We start from the raw sequence: 20,072 nt of genomic DNA on the forward strand, positions 1-20,072 counted from the left end.
CATCCCTCTCAGCTCCCTCATACACTTTCCCAATGCTCAGTGTCAGTGATCGCCCAATACGCTTTTAGGTAGATGCCAGGATAGTTAAATAGTGAGCTAAACCAATGTTTATTGGTGTGTATGATGACTAAATTGAAATTGTTTTTTTTCCTAAACTGGTTGGGTTGGACTATGACAATAATGAGTTTGAATGAGTGAATGAGTGAGTAGATTTTGCTCGCAGCTCAATGCTGCCCTCTAATGTTCAGGTGAAATCATTACAGTCTCTCAGTGAAATTTGAGGAGTGTGTGAGCAGTTTGTATTTGGAGAAAGAGAGAGTTTTATTAGAAAGATCTACACACCACGTTAGAAAAAAAAATAATGTATTTAGAATGTACATCAATCAAAGAAGAAATGGGATTTTTTAAAGTCAAGATGCTCATTTTTACAAATAAAAAACTAACAGTGTGTCAACAGTGTAAAGTAATGAAGAGTGTGTTAGAGAAGCTAAGAAAAGAGTGCAGGCAGGGTGGAGTGGGTGGAGAAGAGTGATAGCAGGAGTGATTGTGATAGAAGAGTATCTGTGAGAGTGAAAGGGAAAGTTTAAAGGACTGTGGTGAGACCTGAGATGTTGTATGGTTTAGAGACAGTGGCATTGAGTAAAAGACAGGAGGTGGAGCTGGAGGTAGCAGAGCTGAAGATGTTGAGGTTTTCATTGGAAGTGATGACGATGGACAGGAGTAGAAATTTGTTTATTAGAGGGACAGCGCATGTAGGACGTTTTGGAGACAAGGTGAGGGAGGTGAGATTGAGATGGTTTGGACATGTGCAGAGGAGGGACATGGGGTATATCAGTAGGAGAATGCTGAGGATGGAGACACCAGTAGGGAAGAAAAGAGGAAGACCAAAGAGGAGGTTTATGGATGTGGTGAAGGAAGACATGCAGATGGTTGGTTTGAAAGAGGCAGATGTAGAGGACGGGGGGTATGGAGACGGATGATCCGCTGTGGTGATCTCTAATGGGAGAAGCTGATAAAAGAAGAAGAAGAAGAAGAAGATGATGAAGAAGAAGATGAAGAAGAAGACAGTGATATTAATTATATTAATAATAATTAATAAAAATAAAAAACATATATGCCTACCTGTAGTTTGAGTAATGTAGGGAAAAGCGAGGATGGAAAAGCTGCATTTTATTTGTAATGTTTATTAATGTGTATAAATCTAGCAGTAAATTACAAATGCAATATAAAAATGAAGAGAGTTGTGTTTGGATGAAGGGGAAGATAGAAAGAATAACATTGCATCCATCATTTGCTGGACGTGATCCCAGATGAGAGGCACCACAGCACATGTTCATTCTTATTGGATTTGTAATTTTGTTTTCTGATTTGTTAATTTTTCATTTGTTATTTTGTTTTCGGATTTGTTTTGTTTTCTAATTTGTTAATGTTTTTAATTGGGCCATTTTTTTTAAAGAATTTTGTTTGTTTGTTTTTTGTATCTATAGACTTGTTAATTTTTCTGATTTATTAATATGTTTTCCGATTTGTTGTTTCGTTTTAGGATTTGTTACAATTTCTGATTTATTTTGTTTTCTCATCTGTTCATTTTTACGATTTGTTCATTTGTTTTGGGATTTGTCCATATTTCCGATTTGTTCATTTTTCTGATTTATTCATTTGTTTACAATTTGTTATTTTGTTTTGGGATGTGTTACAATTTCTGATTTGTTATTTTGTTTTCTCATCTGTTTATTTTTACGATCTTTTTTTTTTTTTTACGATTTAAGATTATTTCGGATTTGTTCTTTTTTTTGTTTGGATTGATTTTTCCGGATTTGTTCTTTTGCTTTCGGATTCGTTATTTTGTTTGTCACTTCTCGGCCACCGTACCGCACTGTACTGAACCTATCAAAGTGCCGAACAGCAGCAATTACAGATCCGCCTCTCTCTCTCTCTCTCTCTCTCTCTCTCTCTCTCTCTCTCTCTCTCTCTCTCTCTCCTCTCTCTCTCTCTCTCTCTCTCTCTCTCTTCCATTTCTCACCCTTTTCTTCTTCACCTCTTCATTTCTCTTACGGTGTCCAAACGGAAAGGATGGCGGCTGTGTCCGGTAACCGAGTCCTCATGTACGGAGGCAGAGGAGCTCTGGGTTCAGCCTGCGTCCACCATTTTAAATCCAAAGGCTGGGTGAGCTGCTACTATTTACCTTCACACACACTTTCACACACACCTTTATACACACCTGGATACACACCTGGATACACCTTATCCGTTATTTCATCATTTTATATATATATATATATATATATATATATATATTGCATGTTATTCATAGACTGCAAAGTGACACTTGTTGAACAGCTAGAAAACTTATATTTTCTGTTTTTGTTGGCCATAAAACACATTTCTGGTATAAACCCCATCACCATGTTTTATATATATATGAATGCTACACTATAATTCTGCAGAATAAAATGGGAAACTAAATCCGCCGCTCTGCAGGACTTCTCCTGCTGCTGTAATGCACTCAGGTGTGTCGCGGTTTGAAATCGTGTTGGTCGCGATTACTGTATCGCGGTTTCACGATATTATCTTGACGGTCCCGATTTGTAAACTCGACCAAAAATAGACAGAAATGCTCCCAAGTGAGATTAAACGTACTTTTAAATTGTTCTCGAGTAGGACATATGTAAATAAAGTAAAACAAAAAGCATGTCACGGTTCTTTTCTTCTATGCATCAGTCCTAGAGAAAGTGTTCTATAGTTCTAGACACACACTATAAGAGAACCGTTACGTCACACACATCCTAAACAGAAACACGGATTTACTTCTGCTCTTGGGGCATGTTCTTAAGCTTTTATGATCACTTTAGAGGAGAATAAAGAGCGGTGTCTCCAGTTTCCTTCATCTTTTCTAAAATAATGCCAGCAGATTCACTGGCTGTATAAATGAATGTAAATAAATGTAGTGTACATGCTCTAAGATTCCAAGGGTTACCAGGATACACCCCAAAATATTACAGTTACTGAAAAGGAATTGAAGATTTGAAAAAAATACTTTCTGATTGTCACATGAAAGGAAAATCAAGATTCAAATCATCTTCAAACAAAAGTTTGTTCTTTGTACTTCTTTTGAAATAAAAAAAAAAACCCAAAGAGCCGCATTTATTTTAAACGTTCTTTTGCATGGTGGCATGGCCTTTGTTTTATTTGCTTATTTTATTTTTATACTCGTTTGATTTTGTATTTAATTTCTTCTTTTACACTCGGAAAGCTTCGAGGTGTAACTTCAAAGGCGTAACTAAAGGTGCAATATGAAATAAGGATTATTATTATATTTATTACATCATCATTATAAAATGACAGAATGCATGCCTGTGTGAAAAAGTTGGCACATTAAGCAAAAAATCAATAATTTGGCCAGAATGAAATGAATAAAATGGTGTAAATAATAATTTCTTCAATTTCTTTCTTGCCGCGTTGTAGTGGGTGGCCAGTATCGACATCGGTGCTAACGAAGAAGCCGACGCAAACGTGCTCGCGAAGATCTGCGACAATTTCTGCGAGCATGCCGAGCAGGTAGGCATCAGGGAGGGGAGAAGGAAAGGAATGTGTTTGAATGCTAAACAGCTGGAACCACCAACACAACCAATCACACTGCATTAGATGTAAACCATTAGAAGGTTAACCGTGTGAGGGATTATATATTTCTTTATTTTTATTACTGTTATTTAATACGTCCTTAACAGCCTGACATGCGTCACGTGTCACATCATGCGTTACCTGGTTACTTTCTGATACATTATGGTTCCTATAGTACCAATGATGGATGCTCCATGTAAGATTACACATGTGCATACAATAATAAAGTCTGATTTATTAAAATGTTCAAGCTTTTTTTGTTCCACACCCAAGCGGGTCATCAGTCACACACATGTGAAGAAAGTGCATTTCAAGCCTAAATCATGAGTCCTAAAATGGTTACAAATGCTGCCAAGAAGCTGGAAAAGCAATGTGTTTTTATTTTTGCTTTTTTTTATATATTTTTTTTACAAAGAGACAAAATATATTAAAAGACAAATTTTGAAGTGAAGTTAATGTGAAGTTTATTTACAGTATTTGATTACAGGATTCACAATTTTCACTGCTCAAATAATACCCCAATAAGATTAAATAGTATTTTTATATTTTAATTTTTTAGTATGAAAAGTAAAAAATTCAGGTCAACCCACACTTTCACTAGAATGTTTCACTTCTGCTCTTGTTTCTTAGTTTATGGTCACCAGAGAAATTAGTAAAAAAAATAATGTCAAGTATGGAATTACTCAATAAATTATAGTAAGTGTTTTCCAAAATTCTTTTTTTTTTATTTTTTTTTTTTTTTTTTTTATTAAAAGTAAAATTTAACATTTTGAGGAACCACTTATTCATTTGAGGTCTTTAACAAAAAAAGAAAAAAAAAGAAATTGAGATTTATAATTCATTTGTTAAACCCTGACTTATTGTATACAGTTTGTACTTTAATAAAGATTACATAATCTCAAAAAAAAAAAATTTTTTACCCTCTGAAATTTCCCGGCTGTAGTAGAAGGAGAGCATCATCTGCTTTTATCCCGTCTGTTCCTACGTAAATGACTTATCGCGCTTCCGCTACCAAGGAAACGTCATTTATTTTTCCATATCCGTAGGGCCGAGGCAATTTCCTCCCCCAGCCGCATATTGATGTCCAGCGAGCCCTATCCTTTCTCATCATCCAGTCTATTGTGCCTGCCATCGACATCATTCACACCCCTATATAATGAGCCTGGATGGAGGACTCACACTGACGTCCTTGTAAATCCATACAAACAGACCTGCTTCTCTTGTTAGCCTGGTAAACTGATGTCATGGTTTATGCCCAAGACAGCGAATCTGACCTGTTGATTGGACCATATGCTAATATAAAAAATTAATACAGCAAAAACTATGTATATCTTGGTTAAAGCTAGTATCAGATTCAAAATTCTCAAACATTTCTCAGACCTACAGTATAAGGCCAAATGTATACGAGGAATCATCATCAGTCTGCACACAAGAATTGAACATGGGATTATTTTTATAGTTTTATTTATTAGTTATGACTTATTTAATTGTTATCTGAACGAAGCTCTGTTGCTTCTGACCACACGAACTGTATTGTTTGTCGAATATTGCGAGATGTTACACCATTTATTGTGTGTTTTATAAAGGTGACGTCGGACGTGGCTCAGCTGCTGGGAGACCAGAAAGTGGACGCTATCGTGTGCGTGGCCGGAGGATGGGCCGGGGGAAACTGTGCCTCCAAAGGTCCAGAATAAGTATTATGAATATGAACGATGTATTTTGCATACAGCGTTCAGGCATAACATTATAAACGGTTCATCATGACACCTGTTAGTGGGTGGGATAGATGTGACATATGTATGTGTATTTTTATATATATAATATAGGCCTACATTTTCATACAAAGCCCCCACTTGTGTAACTTGTAACTAACATGATATTTTAAACTAATAAAAACCTGCTTGGTGTCACTCGATTTTGATCTCTTCTGATTTTGTATTTGCAGACATGTTTAAGAACAGCGATTTGATGTGGAAACAGAGCGTCTGGACGTCCACCATCTCCACGTATCTGGCCTCTCAGCACCTCAAGCCTGGAGGTTTGCTCACTCTGACCGGCGCCAAGGCTGCACTCAGCGGAACTCCAGGTGCTTATTTATCAAAGATCCTACCAGATTAAAACAAACTAATACCTTTTTATAAATGCACATACAACGTCAGTTGTAAATAAATTGCTTGTTAAAGAGACACGTCAAGAAATTTTTTTTAGCATTTTAAATATATCTGTGAAATGAGACGTTTCTCCAGAACCCTGGTGCTTCATAAAACAACATGGAGCTACATAATAGAACACAGAGCTAAGGACTAAAGTAGTTTATCCTAAGCACATAGAGTGCATCATGTGCAACCCGACAATACAACACAGTGTAGGACACTATTAGGAACTTAAAGATGACCACCTCATCCTATACTCTACACAAGACCACCTTATTCTACTCCTTACCCAAGGTTACCTTATCATAACCCTACCTCTTATCTTCTCCCCAAGCCAAGTCTACTTTCACACACCCAAGCCAAGACAGTCTAATCCTACCCCCTACCCAAGACTACCATATCATACAATCTACTGAATTCTATGTAAAAAAATACACCTCTCTGAAACACACACTCGTATCAGAAAACTACCCTTAATCCTGAACTCCACTCATACCCCCACTCGACAGCACACTGCCCTGATTGGCTGCACAGTTAGGTGGAGACATGACTCAGCATTTTAGCTCAGCACATATGGTCTCTCTCTGCTCTCACCACCACACAGTAGAGCTGGAGACAGATCATGGCCCAGAGCGAAGATCACCGCTTTGATATAACATAATGTTCTATCTACGTTCTCAGTGTTTGATCCGCAGCATGAAAAGAGGAAATTAAAGCGCTTCAAGTGTTCCTGACAGACATGTCACCTCTCAGCACACTAATATTTCACAGATGCCCTCAGGTACCCTGAGTCAAATATTTACACACTTGGTACATAGTGCATGGAGGATTTAAAGTTGTCAAGTATTCGAGGTTTTATCCTGGACTTAACATTTTCAGGTCATAGGTCACACAAAAAAACCCTCCACATTCCTGGCTTTAGCGGTGGGAGAGCAGCTCCACACCCCTCACTCTCATTGGCTTGTTCTTCATTAGATGTCTTGGCATGTCTGGGCTTCATTTCGAGCTTTAAGTAATATTACTGTTCTTTATAGAAAAGCTCATGCTCGTATAAAAGTCGTGTATTGGTTCCAGATGCTAAGGCTGCAAAATACATGGGGGTTGGGGGGCAGGGTCTAATACAAGGTTTAGTCCTTTCAGGAGATTAGAACATGCTGGACATGGTTAGGAATCGCAAACCAAAGTTCAGGTGTAATCTCTTATCGCTGTTTATGGTTGGGAGTGAGGGCCAGGAGTTTGTGTACGAAGTACAGTGTGTTGTAGTTTACATGACACACTGAACAAAACAGCTGTTTGTTGAAAGTCTTGTTGGTTTTGAGTGTTCCTTTAGTTTCTTCACTGTTCCTTCCTTGGAGCACTTTTGATAGACACTGACCAGTGCAGACCAGTAACATCCCACAAAAGCTGCAGTTTTGGAGACGCTCTGACCCAGTCGTCTAGACGTCACAATTTGCTGGATGTTAAACACAAGCCGCTTCTCCACTTTCCGCTTGAGGCCCACAGGTGCTCAGTAGGGTTCATGTCTGGTGACATAATTGGCCACTCCCATCACCTTCAGCGATCACAGGACATGCTTCCAGTAATTCATGGACAGATCGTCTTCAGCAAACTGTTAGTGGGCTTTCTTGTCAACCAGCTTTAGCTTTAGGCCTACGATTTGAGCACTGACAAGCGGATCTTCCACTTCTGCAACCACTAAAGCAATGCTGCAGCACTCATGCGTCTGTTTTTTGAAGCAGCTTCTGCACTTGACGTGCAGCACGAGGACTCGACTTCTTTAATGGACCCTTGCGAGGTCTGTTCGGAGAGGAACCCGTTTTGGAAAACCTCTGTATGACCCTGACCACTGTATAAATTATGGAAAGGCAGGTTGGGTACTTGAGGGAACAGATACATTTATAAAAGATTAATTGAAGAACAACTAAAAAAGTATGTGTTTTGAATTGAAAAAGTATTAAACTATTTAAAATAAGTAAAAACCCTTTATTTAAAAGAAAATGTGATTGTGAATTTCTCTCTCGGTAGGAATGGTGGGTTATGGCATGGCGAAGGCAGCCGTGCATCAGCTGTGTGAAAGCGTGGCTAAACCGAACAGCGGGCTTCCTGCTGACGCTGTAGCTGTGGCCATTCTCCCGTGAGTGCTCGTCCTTTGTCCATCTCTGTCCTAGCCATCATTTATGAATAACGATTAACTTTTGATTAACTCTAAATCCATTTATGTTTGCTTTAGAGGTCGACCAATGGATTTTACGGATAGCAAGGTTTTATTGTACAGATTTTTTTTTTTAATGGATCCAGTGTTTAAAAAAAAAAAAAAACATAACCCTTCATGTAAAATAGGACAGAACTTCATTAAAAAAGTAAAAAAAAAACTACTGAATCATGAAGTGCTAAATTAAATAAATATGATTTTATTAATTATATAAAAAAATATTTATTGATGTAAATAAAAGACATGCATTCAAACTGAAACAAAAACTAGCACTCCGAATCAATAAAAACAAACAAATAAAAAAGACAATTCAAATAAACAGCACGTGGCCTCAGTGATTCGCCTCTAGAGGCCACTCTCGTACTGTATAAAGCAACCCGGAAAAACTATTTGCAAAACCGATGAATTGGTCGACCTCTAATATACATGCCTCAGTATTTGTTCTCTTCTTACTTGAAGAGTTGCCGTGAGAAATGAGACACGGCTCGGGAATCTTGATTTTTTTATACAATTTGTGGCATGTTGAATAAAAAGTATTTATTTTAAATATTTAAAAATTGTAAAAGAATTAAAAATAACACCTTGACTATTTTAGGACATTGAGGACGTTTAGGGCATTTGGACAGATGCTGATGTCAGACTCCACATGCAGTTAAAATGATCTTGCTATTGTGTCTCCAAAGCTACAGTAAAGGCAAAGAACCTGTTTTTGCAAATTGAAATTTTAGGATAAACTCTATATTTCCTTCCAATCGAATGACGTTTCTTCTTTAAAATGAATCATTTCTGCGTTGAGATTTAAGGGAAAAGAGTCAGAGCTGTGCACCTCTGTCCTGAGCTCATTTCATAAATGAAAAAGATTGCAAACAATAGGGGTTAACAATATATTTACATAGTAAATTTTAAGATTATTACAGGTCCAGGTATAATTTTTCTAAATTTCAGCTTTAGACCATGTTTTGGATTTGCCTTAAGTAGGCATGTTACCAATCCTTTTATGTTCGTATTGAGATGAGTTTCAAATGCCACGTCAGTCCTCTGGTTACTGCCTCAGGACATTTGGAGATAACCGCGTTATGACATCATGTTCCAGGGTTACCTTGGATACACCGATGAACCGGAAATTCATGCCCAAAGCAGACTTCAGCAGCTGGACACCAATGGATTACGTCGCAGAGTAAGTGTGTTGTGTACATTTAAAATTATGGATGGATGGATGGATGGATGGATGGATAGATGGATAGATGGATGGATTTCACTCGTGTATGTGTAATATGATATAATAATGATATGTGTAAATTGTTGGACTTGGCCACAAGATGGCAGTGACGTTCTTTGAAAACTGAGTGTATCGTACACGGATCTTAACACCATGGAGTTTTTGTATAGCTTTCGTTCAGATGTAAAATTGTGGTGAAGTCCAGCTCAAATTTACAAGCTCAGGTCTCAGGGTTAAGGGCTTTGCTGAAGGGCCCAACCATGGCAACCAAACTGGGATTTGCAATTGTGACCTTCCGATCCAAAGTCCAAAGTTTTGAGTGTCTCTTTAGCGTCCTGCACAGAGCCCTGACCTCAACCCCACTGAACACCTTAGATCAACCTACACCACCACAGATTCGTCTCCTGACCTTCTTGGTAGACATCAGTATGCGTCCGAGTAACAGGTTTTGTGGCTGATTAAGTGCAAGTCCCCACTGCAAAATCTGGCGCCTTCCTGGGGGAGTCGAGGGGAGAGCACCACAGGTCAGGTTTCCACATACTTTTGACCTATATATTGTATTTCTTCTTTTGTTGTTGTAGTATGGATGCACGTATAAAGTTCTCTGTGCTAGAGACACTTACTAATGTAATCTTAGTGACGCACACACCGAGTGTCTCACCCACAGGAGATTAGATGAGGATTCAGCGAAACGTCTAATCTCACAGAAGAAGCCAGAGCCCCTGAGATTAACGAGCAAGCAGGAGACACGGAGGGAAAGAAATCTGAGACTGAGACAGACGCATTTTGTTAAAACAAACTTGTAAGCGTTTAAACGTTTCCTTGACTTTCCAGGACCTTCTACAATACGTGGTCTCGTCAGTGTCGTGGCAGCGATCCCCGATTTTATCATGTCTCCTTCTTCACATCCGTGTTTCTCCCTTTCTCTTCTGTCCACCAATCCAACTCTTTATCTCGCCTCTGTTCTCCTTCTTCCTATCATTTCCTTTGTTTTTCCAGAATGTTCTTCAGCTGGGCCGTCGGGTTAGAGCGGCCAGCCTCAGGCAGTCTTATCCAGCTGGTGACATCTGGAGGAAAGACAGAGGCCACGCCAGTTTAGTAAAAACCACGCAGAAGAGGAATTGAAGAAATGGAGGATTGGATAGTGCAAATGTTTAGCATTCAGCCGCTTGGGAAAAAAGAAAATACAGTATTAGGGTGAAAAATAACCTAGTGGGAACAGAGAATCCATTCAGCCTCATAGGGTTTGATCACAGCGCCACCTGTTGATATCTTACATGATTCACAATTCTGCAAGTTTGATTGTCTAATAACATTTATAGTCCTTTTTTTTTTTTTTTTTGTATTGTTTTATGTTTATTCTTAAAAAAAGGATTTTTAACAGTTGGAGTCTCCAACAGAGAAGATTTTCGGATCATTTTGACAATAGTTTTAGCTTCAATTCAGATTGCAGGTCTTTTTAATTAATGTGCTCGTTTGAACACATTTCAGTGAGCCGTTACTATAGAAATGCTCGTTTACAGGAATTTGCTCGCAAGTTTAATAACGATCGGATAAAAACAAAAATGTATAAACATATTGGCCAAACAGATTTATTAATAGGTTTAGCATTGGTGTTTTTTTCCCCATATCTTTGTTATAGCGTAGCTGTGAATAATTAATAAACCTATATGCAGTATGTTGCCACGAATGGATAAAGAGTATTATGGGTTGTTCAACGTGTTAAAAATTGTAGTCGTCAGCGAATTGCGGTGGTGTAAGCGGAATAAACCACTTCAGGACATGCTGTTGTAAAACTCAATGTTCTGTTTCGTATAACAGCACTTTTTTTTTCTCTTTAAAATGCTCCACAGTTCCTCCAGATGTAGCGCTTCAAACAAGTGACCTTACCCTTATTATGTGTGTGTTTTTGTGTGGGGAAAATATATGGAAAAATGTTTACAGCTAAATACCATCCATCACAATCTTTCCTGTGCTTGATGGCGGTGTGTTAATGTGGTACTGTGTATGGGCTGATGTTGAGCAGTAAAATATTTCCCATAATCCTCTACTCGTGTGTTTGTCCATCTGTTTGGAACACCACCACAAGCGTATTCAGATATTAGACATGTGAAAGTGTGTGTGTGTGATGATCCATTCATCTTTGTTAGTGCTCCATATGGACACACTCTGCACTACTGTTTTCTGGAAACCTTTTTTTATATACAGTAAATTCAATTCGAGTTTTTTCCATCGAGCTTTTCACAATGCACATTGTTTTAAAGCAGCTTTACAGAATGTAAGAATTACAGAACAACATTCACTTGTATTTAAATTGATGTGTATTTATCCCCAATGAGCATCCTGGGAAGACCGTGGCAAGGAAAAAAAACTCCCTAAGATGGTACAAGGAAGAAACCTCGAGAGGAAACAGACTCAAGAAAGGAATCCATCCTCATTTAGGTGACACCAAGAGTGCGATTATAAATCATTAAAACTTTACAAACACCAAAAAGTGAGAAATATCATGAGCACCAGAGTGTGGGATTATGAGTAACGTCCCTACTACAGTCTTATACTGTTATTTGTGGAACCAGGAGCTTTTGAGCAACTCATGAACCATGATCATTAGTGACTCAACACCAACTCCTCCATACCGGAGCCTTTAAATGTTTAATAAGGGAGAAACAGCATATGTAGAATTTTAGAGTATTGGTTGTGATTGTTCATCCACAATGTCCGAAAACGTAATGAAGTGAGATCCAACTAGTGGTGGTACAGTGCATCTGGAGCGCTTCACATCGCTTCACTTTTTCCACATTTTTTATGTTCTAGCTTTATTCCAAAATTGATTAAATCCTATATTCTCCTTAAAAATTCCATAAACAATATCCCAAAGAAGTGTTTTTGAAATCTTTGCATTTCCTCTGTACTTTATTGAAGGTCCTTTGGCACCAATAACAGCCTCAAGTCTTTTTTTTACAAGATTCTACAAGCTTAGCACACCTGTTTTTGTGCAATTTCTCCCATTCCTCTTAGCAGAACCTCTCGAGCTCCATCATGTTGGATGGGGAGTGTCGGTGCACAGCTATTCTTAGATTTCTCCAGAGATGTCCAATCAAGTTCAAGTCTGGGTTCTGGCTGGGCCACTCGAGGGCACCCACAGATGCCCCGTAGCCACTCCTTTGTTATCTTGGCTGTGTGCTGAGGGTTGTTGTCCTGTTGGAAGATGAACCACCGTTCCAGTCTGAGGTCCAGAACACTCAGTACATTGCTGCATTCATCTTTCCCTCGATCCTGACCAGTCTCCCAGTTCCTGCCGCTGAAAAAAATACAGGCATGTTTGGTGGAGTGCTGCACAGATGGTTGTTTTGCTGGAAGGTTTTACATTAATTTTTAATTATATATGTGTAAAATTCTATTTTCACATGTTCATGTTTTCATTTTTAAACACTGTTTGAGGAACTTGATAAATTGCTCAGCTTTAAAAAGCCAAATTTGAGGTAAAGTTTGGTGAAAAACCAAATATACACAATTTTCAGCTTGCATCATTCACAGGAACACAATCATCTATGGTCATTTGTATTTCCAATTGACCTCCTAGCTTGTTTCTGGGAGTTAAAATGTAACCAGAGAACCAGAAAGAACCCCATACAGACATAGACTAAGGATAGACTGGGAATTTTGGAGCTGTGTAACGCTACGGTAGGTTTTATTGGAAATCTTGTACGTATAAACGGAACCACCTCAAAGTTTGGAAAGACCTTGTAATTGCAATAGTTTTTCATTTACTTCACATGTAGTTGATTAAACAAGACATAGCTGGTGTCCAGCATGCAGAGCTATGGAGTAATGGTACAGTTTCAAAATCTCCTCCAAAAGTATAAAGCTAAGTCCTCGTATACTTGCATATAATGCTAATATTATTTATAATCGGTAATATAATCGGATATTCGGTATATTTTCTAATGTAAGTACAAACTAGAACGATATTTTTGTCCGTCTTCCTTCTTGCTTTTAAATTTCCCTCGAAAATGTTCAAAATACAAAATGGCTGCCCACATCACAGTGTTCAGCTACACAGTAAAGTTCTGCTTATGTTTATAGCTTACATTAAATCACCCTGGTTTCCCGACCACATCACTAAAGCGATCACAAAAACAAACCTGGTTCCAGTCTGAGGTTTATTATTTACAGGAAATAAAAATTAGCATTAGCATTGTAGCTTCAGTAGAAGAAGCAAACAGCAGGGTATAAGGTTTAATATACAATACATTCAAAAAGTAAAAGCAAAGTGAATAGATGTCTAAAATAATTGTAAATCATTATATATATATATATATATGTATATATATGTATATATATATATATATATATATATATATATGTATATATATGTATATATATATATATATATATATATATATGTGTATATATATATATATATATATATATATATATATATATATATATATGTGTATATATATGTATATATATATATATATATATATATATATATATATATATATATATATATATATATATACACAGTATCTTATAAAAGGTTCACATTAAAGCAACCATTGTATTATATGTTCTCAAGTATATAGCAAAGTACTATAGCATTGTAACAATACAACACAGTTACATTACATTTATGTCATTTATATAGAGTATGTAACTAATTAATAGCTTTTAAACTTAATTAATATTTTAAAAAATGATCAGAAGGTCATGAGGTCATATCCCAGCAGCATATCCCATGCTGAACCCTTGAACAAGACCCTTAACACTCATCTGTTGTTCAGAGACAAATATGAAGGCCAGTGATGTGTACAATATGAATATAGTACAAAAACAAATTAATATTGCTATTGTTAAAATCACAATTAGAAAGGGCGATACAAACTTTTGAGCTGAAAATATATTCTTCACTATTTGTAAATGTATTTATATTTGAATTATAATTAATTTGCTTTTTATTATCCCCGTTTTGCCGAAATGGTTTGCATTTCTTCTCTCCCTCTAATAAAGAGTGAGGAGTCATTAATAGTCAGACAGCAGCGAGGTGCCTTGAGGTAACGCCGTACAAGGTGTTAGTTTTCTTTTCCCCCCTTTCCTGAATGTCGTCTTTCACTGATGAAAGATTGAAGACGTGGCCGTGTTTCGCCCTGCAGTCGTTAGGGTTCTGTCTCGAACAATAAAACATGTGGAAGCCATTTAATCTGTGCACCAACCGGTCACATAAATAAAGAGTGGGCAGATGGAAGTGGTTAGTGTACCTCTGCTGGCATGTGTGCACATACTTCTGTCTGCATGCTAGTGTGTATATATGTATATTAAAGTCTCTGTAACATATGTGTGTGTGTGTGTGTGTGTGTGTGTGTGTGTGTGTGTGTGTGTGTGTGTGTGTGTGTGTGTGTGTGTGTATGTGTGTAGTTTACGAGCAGACCGGCTGGTCCACTGGTCCACAGGCTTATTCCATCCCCTTACACTATTCCTTTGTGCGTTTTTGAATGTAGACGTTACCTCTAGATGGTGCTGCCTTCTTGACAAACTTCGCCTGACAAAACAATTATCAGGATGTTAAACGATCTCTCTCTGGCTGGATATTTTCCCGGCCTGTTTTGGGAATACAGCACAATTAACACATTTTCATCAGCTTGCACAGTTTTTTTTCTTCCTAATTGAATACTGTACAGTACTTGCTGCAGGAAGGGTTGTATTACGTCAATATTAGTTTGTGCAACATAAAAAAAGAACACAAATATATCCGATTTCTCTATTCGAATGCAGGATTGTACACGATGCTATGATTTTTGTGGTTGATTTTTGATCAATCTATAAAAGATTTATAGAATGGGACTTAAATGTTTTTGTGTGAAAACAGGGAAAGGATTCATTACCGACAGATGTTCTACATGCCGACGGAGGGATATAATGAAAGCTCCAGCAGTCTTTAATACCTAATCTCTCTACCACATCTGTATCATTCTGTATGTGTGATTAACAGAGACGAGAGATTTTACAAACCTTGTTTACTTCAAAGTACAGTACTTATAATAGAGGTCTTAGGATGTGCAGTGCTGTCTATCTATCTATCTATCTATCTATCTATCTATCTATCTATCTATCTATCTATCTATCTATCTATCTATCTATCTATTGACAAAAGTATTGGGACACCTGACTTTTTCACCCATATGTGGTTCTTCCCCAAACTGTTTGGGGGCACATAATTGTATAGGACGTCTTCGGATGCTGTAACATTAGATTTTCCCTTCACTTCAACTAGGAGCCCCAAAATAGTCCCAGTATGACAATCCCCCTGTGCAGAAAGCCAGGTCCATGGAAGTTTTTCTATGGGTTAGAGTGGAAGATCTTGAGTGGCCTGCTATTGAGCTCTTAACTCATCCCTGTTGAACACATTTGGGATGAATTGGAACACTGACTGCCCCCCAGATGTTTGTGTATAATATTTTATCCCTCTCTTTTTATTTATCAGTAGTATTGTTGTAACATAATACAAATCCTTATTTAATATTCAGTGTTTTTTTTTTTTTTGCTTTTAATTTAATGATCATTCCTTATCTATCTATCTATCTATCTATCTATCTATCTATCTATCTATCTATCTATCTATCTATCTATCTATCTATCTATCTATCTATCTAATACCATTCATTTTTGTATTGCATTATTATAATACATACATTTTTACACTACACTATTATATTTAAAAACCCCAACAACTACCTATACATCAGCCTTAATTTATTTCTCACTAAAGGAAAATGTGATAATAATGTAAACAGATTTGAGGATTCAATAAATACCTTCTACAAACTAGTTTTAAATATTGTAGCTTCTGTAGCAGATCCTCTTGTTAAGGCTGATCACATGGATTTAGGTTCATTGTTCATCTGTAGGCTGATAACCATGAAGGAAATAGTTCTCAAAGACTTTCATGAATCATTTTATTTCCTTATTTTGTATTATTAAGGCATGTACTTAAAAATGTTATTTTTACAATGAACAGATATTGTTTTTTAAACAGGTACATATAGGAAGTGCGAAAATCAGTTTTAGGTTGTTTTTTTTTAAAGGTTAACGAGGCATTTAATTTCAAGGTTGAAGTTTTTTATTTGTCAATGCCACCATATGTGCAGACATACAAAGGAATCAAAATATCATTTCTCTTCTCTCTCATCAAGTGTTTTCATTGTCAATGCAGTATAGAAAGTTTGTATAGGCAGTCAGTGCAACATCAGCAGTCAGTGCACTGTAGAACAGATTTTGTATGAGGTAACACCAGTGTACTTGTAATAAATGGTTTTACGGTCAGAGATGAAGGTCAATAAAATGACGGTTAAAAAAAAGACCCCTTTCACTAACATGGACAATGTTTATATAGCATTCATTCATCCTTATTAGGGTGATACTGAGGGTCATACTGAATTCTAAAATAGAAAAGCAGGAGCAACTAAATTCATTTGAAAAACAATAACGTATTCGAAAAATAATCTGATGTATATTTTTATGGTTTAGACTCAGATATAAACAAAAATATAAATATTTGTAGTATTAATTAGATACAGATAAAATGTAATTCTAATCTGATTAGTAAAATGACGGCCCTGGTTGTTCTGTATTGTCTGTACCGTATTTAAAGACAATATAATCCCCAGATATTCTCCACATAATGCTCAAAACAAATGTATCGGATTAAAGTCTTGTTTATATTCTATAAAAACCTCACTAAAAGAGAGAATTTTATTGATTCAGTCAAGTTGTTTGTGTATCCTATCAAGGAACTGCACACCAATGGACTCTACAATCTTGTATGTACTACAGATTAGGAAGGAGTTAAACATACTTTGGTTTGGTCTTTAAACTGCAAATACAATCACTGTATAAAACAGCCAAAATCTTTTCAACAATTTTCTCTGAAGACCAACATGGAATATGTGAAGCAGGGAGCATGAATGCAAGCTGGCAAAATCGATGACCGGTGATTTTGCAGAATTCTGAAGGATGCGTCTTGTTCTCTCGAGTGACTTCCTGTCTATAAAATACAGTATTACAGCAGTGAGGGCTGTGGCAGCTCATTGGAGTGAGGATGTGTCATACAGCAGCTTATGCCTGGATGAGTGTGTGTGCAGTGCAGCCTTATTCCGTATACACATATTCAGGGGCTGCACAGTGGCTTAATGATGTGTCTGATTTGTCAGAGCTCTCTGTGTGTGTGTGTGTGTGTGTGTGTGTGTGTGTGTGTGTGTGTGTGTGTGTGTGTGTGTGTGTGTGTGGGTGGGGATGGGTTGGCAGACTTCACCCATCACCGTGAGCCTACTGTAGCTTTCGCAATATCTCTTTTTTTCCACTTTGTCTCATCAATTTCTATGAATTCCACTGGTTGTAGACATTCAGAATTAGCATGGCTTATGCAAATCCACCATTATGTGAAATCTGTGTTTTTGTATTAGTTTACGATAATCATATCCATATCATATATAATCATGTCACGTGGTCGATAGTTTTCGGGATTCAGTATATCATACTACTGTACAGTACATATATAACTGTTACTAATAGCAATAATAATCATACCAGCAGAACGATTGTATTATACTGTACTACTGAATACAGAATACATTCAGTCTCAACATAACCAGAGGTGAGAAGTAACAACGTACAAATACTTCGTTACTGTATTTAAGTTGATTTTTTCTGCTATCAGGACTTCACTATTTATTTTTGACACAAATATCGCCACTTTCGTACAAACATATGTTTTACTTTAGTTTTAATCTATTAGGTGACGTGATTAATACTTTTTCTTCTCGTTATGTGCCATTTTTCACCCATCGACCGATTTCTTATAATTGTGCAGCTTTTTTAATCTACCGCTGGTGCATCATTTTCTGTCTCTCACACACCAAAGACTAGTTTATGAAGATACCAAAAACAGGGCCGAAGGCAACAAGAAGTCTGGGGTTAATGTGGATGAGACAGAGGGAGTCAGTGATGTACACATGACTGAGAACAGAGACCTGATCATCATCTTCTTTTCTCTGCTTGTGTTCGATATAATAACTGTTCAGCCTGGATACATTCATTAGATAAAAAAATTTATCATTTGTATATATCATATATTAATATGATGTGAGGTTCAGTTACCAGCGTGACACTAATTACTTTTGACTTAAGTACATGTCAGAGCCCAAACATCTTAACTTGAGTAAAAACGTTTAGTCAGAACTTCAACGTTGATCAAAGACTTTAAAAACATGAGTATCTGTACTTCTGCTTAAGTGAAGGACGTGTGTATTTTTGCTATCTCTGGACATAACTAAATGTTAAACAAGCGTCCTGAGATTCACTTCGATCCTGACTTAAAAGGCAACGTTTACGGCTTCTATTATTTATGTTAATTTGCTCGACCGAATGTAAGCTGATTAATACTCTTGAATATGTAAGTAGGTCTCGGTTAGAGATAATAAGAAAGCAAGATAATGATATGCAAATGCGTTGAATTATTGAAGAGGCATGACTGACATGCTTTTTTTTCTTTTTTTTTTGACAACATGCATCGTTGCCTTTGGAAAATGTGAGGCTCTTATATAGTGTCGTTGGAAATCAGAAGGTGTTTATTTGTAATCTATAAGAGCAGAAGTAGAAGGTTGAAGTTCCTTCAGTAGTTTTCACTAACCGATTGGTCATTTTTGTTGTCTTGATTAATTTCAAGAGGCTGGTGGAAAAAAACGACTATTTGTAGATGCTATAATGTGGTAAGGTGGACGTTGTAACATTTAGTGTAACTATAAATGAATAAAAAATGCGGCATTTAATTGGTTGACAAGAGTTCAGGAGGGCGTAATTAGGAGTTTTATTAGGGGTTTATAAAATAACAAGTTTCTACTTTATAACCCGGTTCATAAGTATTGGGACTGAAAAGAACTGTGTAAATTAAAAATTATAAATATACATATACTGTATGTATATACAGATTATAATTATAATAAGATTAATAAAAAAAAATAAGATATAATAAGATAATAACATAAGATTATTATTATAATAATGCAATACAATAATGAATGGTATTAGATAGATAGATAGATAGATAGATAGATAGATAGATAGATAGATAGATAGATAGATAGATAGATAGATAGATAGATAGATAGATAGATAGATAGATAGATAGATAGATAGATGATGGATGGATGGATGGATGGATGGATGGATGGATGGATGGATGGATGGATGGATGGATGGATGGATAGATAGATAGATAGATAGATAGATAGATAGATAGATAGATAGATAGATAGATAGATAGATAGATAGATAGATAGATAGATAGATAGATAGATGATGGATGGATGGATGGATGGATGGATGGATGGATGGATGGATGGATGGATGGATGGATGGATGGATAGATAGATAGATAGATAGATAGATAGATAGATAGATAGATAGATAGATAGATAGATGATGGATGGATGGATGGATGGATGGATGGATGGATGGATGGATGGATGGATGGATGGATGGATGGATGGATAGGTAGGTAGGTAGGTAGGTAGGTAGGTAGGTAGATAGATAGATAGATAGATAGATAGATAGATAGATAGATAGATAGATAGATAGATAGATAGATAGATAGATAGATAGATAGATAGATAGATAGATAGATAGATAGATAGATAGATAGATGATGGATGGATGGATGGATGGATGGATGGATGGATGGATGGATGGATGGATGGATGGATGGATGGATAGATAGATAGATAGATAGATAGATAGATAGATAGATAGATAGATAGATAGATAGATAGATAGATAGATAGATAGATAGATAGATAGATAGATAGATAGA

General features: G+C 36.6%; 1 protein-coding gene across 2 annotated transcripts; it reads left to right on the forward strand.

Annotated features, from left to right (window-relative positions):
- Positions 1-1,967: 1,967 nt before the first annotated feature.
- Positions 1,968-11,255, forward strand: qdpra (quinoid dihydropteridine reductase a). Of its 2 annotated transcripts, XR_014536675.1 has the most exons (8): positions 2,032-2,166; positions 3,466-3,558; positions 5,208-5,304; positions 5,567-5,707; positions 7,800-7,908; positions 9,080-9,163; positions 10,205-10,547; positions 10,578-11,255. XR_014536675.1 is itself a non-coding variant. In XM_083560668.1 (7 exons), the coding sequence occupies exons 1-7, from the start codon at positions 2,074-2,076 to the stop codon at positions 10,302-10,304; spliced, it is 717 nt and encodes a 238-aa protein (XP_083416794.1). In that variant the 5' UTR covers positions 1,968-2,073; the 3' UTR covers positions 10,305-11,255. The 2 variants fall into 2 exon arrangements, 1 of the variants encoding a protein (XP_083416794.1); XM_083560668.1 differs by having other exon boundaries at positions 1,968-2,166; positions 10,205-11,255.
- The last annotated feature ends 8,817 nt before the right edge of the window (positions 11,256-20,072 follow it).

Source organism: Silurus aristotelis (assembly GCF_946808225.1).
Source record: "Silurus aristotelis genome assembly, chromosome: 14".
In the NCBI taxonomy this organism is placed as follows: Eukaryota; Metazoa; Chordata; class Actinopteri; order Siluriformes; family Siluridae; genus Silurus; species Silurus aristotelis.

Excerpts from the sequence above, each read along its gene's own strand:
- qdpra (XM_083560668.1), top strand. The coding sequence starts at position 2,074 with ATGGCGGCTGTGTCCGGTAACCGAGTCCTCATGTACGGAGGCAGAGGA. Across the intron at positions 2,167-3,465 it reads ATTTTAAATCCAAAGGCTGG|TGGGTGGCCAGTATCGACAT; the intron begins GTGAGCTGCTAC and ends GCCGCGTTGTAG. Across the intron at positions 5,708-7,799 it reads TGCACTCAGCGGAACTCCAG|GAATGGTGGGTTATGGCATG; the intron begins GTGCTTATTTAT and ends CTCTCTCGGTAG.